Source organism: Hibiscus syriacus, unplaced genomic scaffold, assembly GCF_006381635.1.
Source record: "Hibiscus syriacus cultivar Baekdansim isolate YM2019G1 unplaced genomic scaffold, ASM638163v2 tig00116994_pilon, whole genome shotgun sequence".
In the NCBI taxonomy this organism is placed as follows: Eukaryota; Viridiplantae; Streptophyta; class Magnoliopsida; order Malvales; family Malvaceae; genus Hibiscus; species Hibiscus syriacus.
In genome coordinates, this window is record NW_024063510.1 from 604041 (window position 1) to 615277 (window position 11237).

Sequence of the window (11237 nt, forward strand, 5' to 3'; positions counted from 1 at the left end):
CTGCCCATTACATAAAAGTAGAAAATAGTTGATTGATTTGACAAGATGTTATTAAAAGAAAAGCACCAATAAACCACCAATTACAACAACAACAACAACAAAACTTATTCTCATATGCAATGGGGTAAGGGGGAGGTAGGGTAGTAGGCTGCCCCCAACGCCAGGTTGAGAGCAGCTTCCGTGGAAGACCTCTGGAAGTCAGAAAATTAAAAATAAAGATAAAATACAATACATGTATAAATAAATACATAGTTGAACAGTCTTCATATGCACGTCTGTATGGGAAGTAACCCCTGCAAATAAATCCCTGCATAAAAATCTCTGCATATAGACAGAAACGTAAGATCCGACTAAATTTAAAAGGAGGAAACATGAAGAGAATGATACACAGAAGTCAGCGATAGCAAGCTACGAGAAGAAATATAGTGAAATGGGTTAAAACATAAACTAAGGCAACACTACTCCGCTACCCTAGTTCTAAGCCTTCATAAATTCCAATGACAGAAACGTATAAAAAGTAGAAGTCATGGAAATTACTACAAATGCATTAAAAAGAAAACAGAGATGCTACACCCTATGGCTGTGACCCACACTACTCGGCTACCCTGGTCTTAAGTCTCCATACTTTCCTATCAGAGGTTATGTCCTCGGTAAAGGCTAAATCCTTCAAATCAGATCTCAAGCAGTCTACCCACTTCCTCCTTGGTCGTCCTCTCCTTCTGGCATCGTCAGCTGAAATCGACTCTACCCTCCTGACCGCATCCGACGATTGTCGCCTAAGGACATGCCCAAACCACCGTAGTCTTCCCTCCCTCAATTTTTCGGATACAGGCACCACCCCCAAGGACATCCTAATTGCAGAGTTTGGTGTCATTTTTTAGAGGCATCTTCTTGTCACACAAAACTCAAGTAGCAGCCCTCCACTTTAGTCATCCCGCCTTTATACGGTGTGTAACGTCATCATCTACACCCATCTTTATGTATCATAGACCCTATGTACTTGAAACAATCCTTTGAGGGGAGAACGTGTCCTTCTATGCATACTTCTATATCTTCATCGTTTTGGTTCCACTAAAGTTTGAACATAAATACTCCGTCTTTTCAATATTGATCCGTAGACCTTTTTCTTCCAAAGCAGTCTTCCAGGTAGCCAGTCTACTATTAAACTCAGTTTTTGTTTCAGCAACTAGGACAATGTCGTCAGCGAAAAGCATACACCATGGAACACCGTCTTGTGTTGCACAATAGATGTCGTCCATAAATCCGAGATTATATGTTGGTTCATGAGTGGACGTACAGATGAAGTGGGAGCCTAGGCACTGCCACAGTCTCGAGTGGGTACTTTTTCGGGGTAGAGAGACCAAAGATTTCCTCCATATTAAGATGTTCTTTCGTCTTTTTAATAGGCAATTCAAGTAAATCCATGCAAAAGATTAGCCAGACTGGCTTGAATGACTTTAATCCCCAGGGGATATCCAGGGCACATCCTTCTTCCTGCCCCAAATAGCAGCAGCTCGAAATCATGACCCTTCACGTCAATGGCCTTCCCAAGGAATCTGTCGGGGCAAAACTCATTTGGATTGTCCCAAACTGTAGGGTCTCTCCCGATGGTCCACACGTTCACAAGAGCTCTAGTGCCCTTGCGGATGTCGTAACCTGCTATTTGACAGTCTTCACGGGTCATTCGAGGCACTAGCATGGGTGCCACAGGGTGCAAACGCATAGTCTCTTTGGCAATTGATTCGATGTAGGGTAGGTTGACGATGTCCTTTTCTTCGACCCATCTTTCCCTGCCGATTACCCTATCTAGTTCTTCCGTAGCCTTGGAAAACATTTCTGGTTTCTTCAGTAGCTCTAAAATTGCCCATTCCACTGTCACTGCTGAACTCTCGGTTCCTCCTGCTATTAGGTCTTGAAACATCATCAAACATTAACTGACTTTCTACCTTATTAGAACTTAAAGTAATTTGTCTAAAGCATAAAGAAAAAAAATCATAACATTTGATTAAATAATTATTTTAATTTTATTATTTTATTTTAGAATATTTCGACTATATTATTTCATTTCATGGCAAAAATATCTCTATGTAGATAAAAATTGTTAGTCAACAAACGTTTAATACTTTAAAATGACTGTCTAATCAAATATTAAAGGACTTTTTGCTCTAAAATAAAATATTTTATCTAAAATGCTTAAATAAAGAGTATGAGTAAAACTGATTATTTAATTAAACGTTAAGATTTTTTTACATTATGCTTTGTATAATTGCATAAAGATAATAAGATATATTACCTATTTAGCCACTCACTTATTACTTAGTTTATGTTTTGGTCACACAATTATTATTTTTTCTAAGTCATACATAAATTTATATTTTGGTTACACATTATAAAAAAATGAAAGATGATGTTGACATAACATTTTTTTAATTTATTTTTCATACTTATACAACATTATTTAATGGTGACACGTCATAATCATTACTATTTCTTTAATAACGGGTGATAAAAACAAAATTAAAAAATATTTTACATATAATTTAAAAAAAATAATTAGATAATAAAGACAAAATCTAGGCATTAGATGGTTTAGTGGATATTTATTTACCCAAGATAATAAGGCAACAAAAATGTTTTTTATAGCTAAAATTAGTCACAAAAAATAGGGTGTTAGTGTTTGATTTTAACTGAATTAACCAATCGACTCGAATTAGTTATGTTAATTTGATCGGTCACAAAATTAGTTCGGACGAAAAATAATTAATGTTTTTTAATATTTGGTTAACGGTTATTCAGTTCAAAATCGGTTAATTAATCGAATTAACCAAAACTAGATTCATTAAATTATCAATACCTAATTAATATGAAACTCAAATAAAAAATATACATATATTATATTTAAATTAATCTACCGATAAAAAATTATAAAAAATTAATTAATTCGGTTAATCAATAAAAATAACCAAACTTTGATTGATTCGATTAATATTTTTTTAAATTCAATTAATTTAATTTAATTAATAATAATTCAATTTGATTGGGGCTCAAATTAATCGCTTGAACAACCTAACAAACGAAACACTACAATCAAATCAAATCACTGTTTTCTCTCCTACGGTCGACTGGTACCACATGTAATAACGACAAATAAACAAACAGTGGCACTTCTTATAACTCAGAGATTTAACAATGACACGAACTACGAGACCTAAATAATAAAATAATTATTTTTTTTAAATTTTAAATTCGAGTATGAGAGATATTAAAAGTGTGAACATTCAATGTAAAATTATTATAAAAGCGGAACTAGAAATTTATTATAGTGAGATTAAATTTTTTTATTTTCTATAAATATAATTATTTTTAATTGAGGGGTCGGATAATTTTTTTCAAAAATATATATTTTTTAATATTATTTAATACTTAAAAAATAATTGATGGGGTCAAGAGGAAATTCAACCCCTAAATAATTAAAGTTATCATTTAACAAATATTATTTTATATCTACACCATATTAATAAAAAAAATAAAAATGAAGAGCGATTTAGTGATTAAATAAGTATTCTTTTTAGATCTTAAATTTCAGTAACTACATTTATAATGTGTGTTATGGGTGACTAAGGGAAATCTATATTAAATATTAGTTAAAAAAATTAATACCCTATTATTTTTTTAATCATACTAGATTCGTTAAATTATTAATACCTAATTAATTTGTAACTCAAATAAAAAATAAACATATATTATATTTAAATTAATCTACCTATAAAAATTCAGTTAATTCAGTTAACCAATAAAAATAACCGAACTTTATTCGATCCAATTAATATTTTAAAAAATATTAATTTGATTAACGATTAAAAAAATTCAATAACTACATTTTATAATGTGTGATAGGGGTGACTAAGGGAAATCTAGATTAAATATTGTTTTATAATTATCTTAAATTATTAAAAAATTAATAATAAAAGTTTATTATTTCCTAAAAAGACAAAATAAAGGAGATATTATCTTTATAATAACCACTCTAAGAGAAACAGTTAACGAATAATTTACCTGACTAAATGCCTCGACTCCATGTCTCTCAAGCTTGACATCAAGATTGGGATCATCAGCAAGCTGCAAAAGCACATCCACCATGTCCCTGGCAACATAATCTTCACTCTCTCTTCTCCAAGCAATATGTTCATCCAAAACATGTTCCAAGAACCTGTCGAACTTCTTGCTCAACGCCTTCATTCTCTTGATATTGCCCTGCAAATCAAGGGATCCTAGGGGATCGAGTCCCCGATGTCCAGCACCCCGTTCAGCAGGATACTATAAGTTTTATTTTATTTAATAGATTTCTTATTCAGTAAAAATATAAATATTAAAGAGTGACATAATGTGTTCTAATAGGTAAGTGAGATTTTGTTTAAAGGTGTTAATAATTGAAACAAACATGATAATAATTTAAAATTAAGGAGACAAAACATCTTAAAAATATTTTAGAGGATAATTCGATATAAAAGATATAGTTCAAGGGTAAAGGTATATTTAACCCATAAATAAATAAACAAAAAATAAAACTGGAATTGGGGTGGGAAACCACAAGAAACATACATCAATAATTGCCAGCCCATTACATAAAAGTATAAAATAATTGATGGATTTGACAAGATATTATCAAAAGAGAAGCAACTACAAACCACCAATTACCATTACCTTTTTCTATATTTTAGATAAATAATTTATTTTTATTCCTAAAATTTTATATAAATTCGATCTTCCAGTACGAGATTATATTTTGGTTCCTGAGCGGGCATACAGATGAAGTGGGAGCCTAGGCACTGCCACAGTCTCGAGTGGGTACTTTTTCGGGGTAGAGAGACCAAAGATTTCCTCCATATTAAGATGTTCTTTCGTCATGTTACTAGGCAATTCCCAAGTAAATCCATGCAAAAGATTAGCCAGACTGGCTTGAATGACTTTAATCCCCAGGGGATATCCAGGGCACATCCTTCTTCCTGCCCCAAATGGCAGCAGCTCGAAATCATGACCCTTCACGTCAATGGCCTTCCCAAGGAATCTGTCGGGGCAAAACTCATTGGGATTGTCCCAAACTGTAGGGTCTCTCCCGATGGTCCACACGTTCACAAGAGCTCTAGTGCCCTTGCGGATGTCGTAACCTGCTATTTGACAGTCTTCACGGGTCATTCGAGGCACTAGCATGGGTGCCACAGGGTGCAAACGCATAGTCTCTTTGGCAATTGATTCGATGTAGGGTAGGTTGACGATGTCCTTTTCTTCGACCCATCTTTCCCTGCCGATTACCCTATCTAGTTCTTCCGTAGCCTTGGAAAACATTTCTGGTTTCTTCAGTAGCTCCGAAATTGCCCATTCCACTGTCACTGCTGAACTCTCGGTTCCTCCTGCTATTAGGTCCTGAAACATCATCAAACATTAGCTGACGTTCTACCTAAATAGAACTTAAAGTCATTTGTCTAAAGCATAATGAAAAAAAAATGACATTTGATTAAATAATTATTTTAATTTTATTATTTTATTTTAGAATATTTCGAATATATCATTTCATGTCATGGCAAAAATATCTTTATGTAGATAAAAATCGTTAGTCAACAAACGTTTAACACTCTAAAATAATTGTCTAGTCAAATATTATAAGACTTTTTACTCTAAAATAAAATATTTGATCTAAAATGCTTAAATAAAGAATATGAGTAAAAATGATTATTTAGTCAAAAGTTAATTTTTTTTTACATTATGCTTTGTATAATTGCATAAAGATAATAGGATAAATTAGATAAATTACCTATTTAGCCACTCATCTATTACTTAGTTTATGTTTTGGTCACATAATTATTATTTTTTCTAAATCATACATAAACTTATGTTTTGGTTCTATTTTGATTAGACATTATAAAAAAATAAATTGATGTTGACATAACATTTTTTAATTTATTTTTCATACTTACACGTCATAATCATTATTAATTCTTTAATAAAGGGTGATAAAAACAAAATAAAACGTATTTACATATAATTTTTAAAAAATAATAATAATTAGTCACAAAGAATACGGTGTACTATTCGATTTTAACTAAATTAACCGATCGAATCGAATTAATTCTATTAATTTGTTCGGTCACCAAATTAGCTAAGACGGGAAACAGTTAATGTTTTTTTAATATTCAATTAACGATTAATTAGATTCAAAATCGGTTAATTAATTAAATTAACCGAATTAACCAAAATTATTAAGTATTATATATAAACTTATTTTAAGCTCAAACTCATTAAAAAATAATACCCTATTATTTTTTAATCACACTAGATTCGTTAAATTATCAATACCTAATTAATTTGTAACTCAAATTAAAAATATACATATATTATATTTAAATTAATCTACCTATAAAAAAATTATAAAAAAATCAGTTAATTAGGTTAACCGATAAAAATAACTAAACTTTGTTCGATATGATTACTATTTTAAAAAAATCAATTAAATTAATAATTAAAAATTCAATTAATTCAATTAATAATAATTCAATTTGATACAATCAAATCACATCACTGTTTGCTCTCCTACGGTTGACTGGTACCACATGTAATAACAACAATAAACAAACAGTGGCACTTCTTATAACTCAGAAATTTAACAATGACACGAACTACGCGATCTAACTAATAAAATAATTATTTTTTTTAAATTTAAATTCGAGTATGAAAGATTAGAAGCGTGAACATTTAATGTAAAATTATTATAAGAGCGGAACTAAAAATTTATTATAGTGAGGTTAAATTTCTTTGTTTTTTATAAATACAATTATTTTTAATTGAGGGGCGGATAATTTTTTTCAAAAACATATAATTTTTTAATATTAATTAATACTTAAAAAATAATTGATAGGGTCAAGGGAAAATTCAACCCCTAAATAATCAGAGTTATCTTTGAATATTTTATATCTACACCGTATTAATAAAAAAATTAAAAATGAGGAGCAGACTTAGTGATTAGAGAAGTATTCTTTGTAATCTTAAATTTCAGTAACTACATTTTATAATGTGTGTTATGGGTGACTAAGGAAAATCTAGATTAAATATTGTTTTATAATTATCTTAAATTATTAAAAAAAATTAATGATAAATGTTTATTATTTCCTAAAAAGACAAAATAAAGGAGATATTATCTTTGTAATAACCACTCTAAGAGAAACAGTTAACGAATAATTTACCTGACTAAATGCCTTGACTCCATGTCTCTCAAGCTTGACATCAAGATTGGGATCATCAGCAAGCTGCAAAAGCACATCCACCATGTCCCCGGCAACATAATCTTCACTCTCTCTTCTCTGAGCAATATGTTCATCCAAAACATGTTCCAAGAACCTGTCGAACTTCTTGCTCAAAGCCTTCATTCTCTTGATATTGCCCTGCAAATCAAGGGATCTTAGCCAGGGAATTGAGTCCCCGATGTCCAGCACCCCGTTCAGCAGGAACAACTCGTCGAGCATCTCCTTGAACTCCTTCGGGGTCACGATCTCGTTTTCGCCGGTCCCGTCTGTGTACTTTTTCCCCAACACCATCCTGCTTATCACGTTAAGGCTCAAATCCGAAAGGTTGTCCTTCAAAACAATCGTCTTACCCGATGATTCGTACAACGCTTTCAGCAACAATTCCATTTCCTCTCTCCGGATGTACTCGTACGATTCCAGGCGTTTCGCACTAAAAAGTTCCATCATGCATATTTTTCGTGCTTGACGCCAGTACGGTCCGTATGGTGACCAAGTGATGTCGGAGTAGTTGTAAGTAGTGTATTCACCCGCCGCGATCTTGGGCCGATCGGCAAACGTAACATCATTGGTTTTAAGGAAGGCTTTGGCCATTTCGACGGATGAGGCCACGACAACGGGGAATGACCCGAATTTAAGATGCACAAGGGGACCGTACTTTTGGGAGAGGGCATGGATGGACCGGTGGGGAAGTGAACCGATGAGGTTAAGGTTGCCGATTATTGGCCAGGGCTTCGGGCCGGGCGGCAAGTTAAGCTTTTGACGGCGGCGGAGACGGAGGGAGAAGAGGATGAGCGCTAGAGTGACCAGCCATGGTGTTATGTAAGAAGCCCAGGATGGAGTTTCCATTTGATGTGGAGATATAGGCGAATGATGTAATAAGGTAGTAGATTGTGGAAGCGAGGAAACAAGGGAGTTGTATTTATAGACAACGAATGAAGTGGGATAAAATGGGTTGTTGTGTGATTCACATTATGTTCAACACAAATCCTTTGCCAAAAAACACTTTAATCCGTAATGATTTTGCCACGATGTGAAGGGTTTCAAATTTCAAGGAAATAGCCTTCACTTTTCTCACAATTGACTTCAACAACCATGTTGAGAATTTTATGTACTCTGTAGTTTAATAACTCTTTTATATTTTTATTAATTATTCAACTTTATTTCTTAAAATTTTATAATTCTATATTATGTATTAATAATATAAATTTTATCTCTAACATAAATATTTTTTTGTCATCTTCCGTTGTAAGTCTTCGTTTTACTAACTTGAATCAATCAGAACCATAAACTAACTTTGATGAATGACTCTGTCCACAATTTTTTTTTAAATCTTTTTTATATTCGAGTTTATAAGAGATAATAGGTAGTATAGAAGGGAGTGGGTGTTTTCCACGGTAAAGTTGAGTGGAAGACTTGAGAGATAATATGAAAAGGAGGTTTGAATTGACCTGGGTCGTCGCAACCGATGGCTGGCTCCCATCTTTAGTGGCTCATTCAGATTAGTGGCGTTTCTCCCGAAATAGTACCCTAACCTTATATATTTTATGTCCGACACCATTCAGATTATATTTCTCAATCTAACACCATATGCAATAAGGCGCCCCACTATCACGTTTTATGCCACGTGGTTGAAGGCATGCTCCCCTGGACGCATCTTACCAAATGTGTAAAAAATTCGGATGTTAGTTTTGTAAATATTTTTAAACGGATACCAAGTACGTCATTAATTTCTATTATGGTGACATTTGTGTAAAAATATCAGCATTTTGAATTGTGCATACACCCCACACCGCACGATTTTAGGTGAACTGGCTGAGATTTTAATGAAGTGGGCAATGTGTAGTGGTTGAGTTTATTAGTATTTTAGTGTCACAAGTTTATTTTTTATAATAATAAATTTTTTATAATTTTAAAAATTATAAATTTCATATATTTTGAAAAAATTATTTTCTTTTAAAATTAATTATTTAAAATATAAAAAATATTAAAATAAACTTTTAATTACAATTAAGGATCAAATGAATTATTATTCATTAATTTTTATTTTTTAACAACAGTTAATAATGTTTATTCATTATTAATAAAATTATTTTAATTTTTACATTAAAATTACATAATACATATAATCTAGTATAAAAAACAGTTAAATACTGCTATGTGTAATATATCTTGTCTAGTCATATACTGCTATGTGTAATATATATAACAGTTAAATACTATCAACTATTGATCTTGACTTTAAGATCAGACAGTCTAGATGGCATCCAGGGCCATTCGATCCCCTCCACGTGAGATGCACACGCGACGATTAGGCTCTCCAAACATGAGAAACGTTTTGCTTCTCCCTCACGCACCGAAGATAGGTCACTAGAGGTCCCAAAATTCACGCTGGTGGTTTCTTCCAAGCAAGCAACCAACCCTAGTGGTCCCAACAGACCCTACACCTTTCCAGTGTTGCCACTACAACCTCCACATGAACAAATCGAGTGGCTCGGTTTGACTGTTTTGAGTTTAAATTCGAGTCCAGTCAAACGACCGAATTTTGACTAAATCGAATTCGAGCAGCTCGCACACTTAATCGAGCAATTCCCACCTTCTCCTCAGCAACCATGGACAGTAATAAGAAAAGGCTAACTACACGCATCGTGTATTTAACCCTTAAAAAACTATAATATTTTCTTTTTCGTTTTTTTTTTACAAATCAACCCTTGTAATGGGTTTAAACGACCCCCCACCACCAAAAAAGAAAAACTTCTGTATAAAGGGTTGGCATTCGAATCAAAGGAAAGAAAAATACTAAAGCATATTTTAAAGGTATCCTTCCATTTTTCAGTAACTTGTTGCATGCATGTTTTCAAAGCTAAAAAAGGGTAGATAAAGGAAGGTTAGTCACTTACCTTACGGGGTCTAGCTTCCCATTGGAGTAGAGGGGCCCTTGGAGAGAGAGAGTCGAAAAGTTGAAAGGTCGTTAAGGCAATTAAGGGTTTCGTCGAGCATTTTGGGGTTTGGTTTAGACGAGTTAGGGGTCTTTTATGGTTGTCTGGGCGTCGGGGTTGCAAAAATGGTTGATTCTCCGTCATTAGAGTTGGAAGACGAAAAGTCGGGGCTGATTTTAGGTGTTCTAAATTTGCGCAAGTTTTAAATTAAATAAAACTTCAAACTCAAAATTTCAAATTTTAAAACATAAAATAATATTTTTGACGTAGTGAGATACTAATCTTTCATTACACATAACTAACCTTTCAAACTTGATTTATTATTTCATAGATAAAAACATTTGTATTTTTAGTAAAAAAATAAAACGTATTATTAAAATTATCCGATTTTAAGCATTCTAACTCCACCTTAAAAATGATTGGTAACGACTCCATTATTTCAAAATCCCTATTCAAAAAATAAACCTCATCAAACTTACCTCAAAGGTCATTACTAAAATAATTAAATGAAGTATTTTTATTAAAGATTTCAAAATCAAACAGTTATATTTGTAAAATATATATATAAAAAAAATTAAACCCATGCTATCTTGTAAATAAAATTTTTGATTTATTATTCTTATTAAATAAATATTAAAAAATTAAAGAATCGGTTGATAACTAGTCCACTAATTTTGTAGGATAAAATTTTTAAATATTCACTAAACTATATTGAAATAATCTTTTTAAATGTTAAATTTTCAAAATTTGTATAATAGATATTAAATTTTATTTTTTATAAAATAAATACAATAACTTTAATTATCATTAAGAGTGAAGTGACATAATAAATTAATAAAATAGTCTCAGTTATAAATAAAATTTCACTTTTGATAGTTTTTTAACATTTTTAAGTAATTTTTTTAATAAAAAAATTAAAGAAAATGTACATAAATTTATAATTAATTTTAAAGTTATAAAACTTATTAGCTGTCATTTTTTATTCTTTTAATAATATGATAGG

General features: G+C 31.8%; 2 protein-coding genes across 2 annotated transcripts; both read right to left on the reverse strand.

The window, feature by feature from the left end:
* Nucleotides 1-1411: 1411 nt before the first annotated feature.
* Nucleotides 1412-1921, reverse strand: LOC120193290 (dimethylnonatriene synthase-like). Its single transcript, XM_039195821.1, has one exon. The coding sequence runs from the start codon at nucleotides 1919-1921 to the stop codon at nucleotides 1412-1414; it is 510 nt and encodes a 169-aa protein (XP_039051752.1).
* Nucleotides 1922-4574: 2653 nt separating this feature from the next.
* Nucleotides 4575-8184, reverse strand: LOC120193263 (trimethyltridecatetraene synthase-like). The gene is made up of 2 exons (XM_039195802.1): nucleotides 7239-8184; nucleotides 4575-5424 (listed from the first exon to the last, which is right to left on the reverse strand). Exons 1-2 carry the CDS (start codon nucleotides 8142-8144, stop codon nucleotides 4780-4782), a joined length of 1551 nt encoding a protein of 516 aa, XP_039051733.1. The 5' UTR covers nucleotides 8145-8184; the 3' UTR covers nucleotides 4575-4779.
* Nucleotides 8185-11237: the final 3053 nt, after the last annotated feature.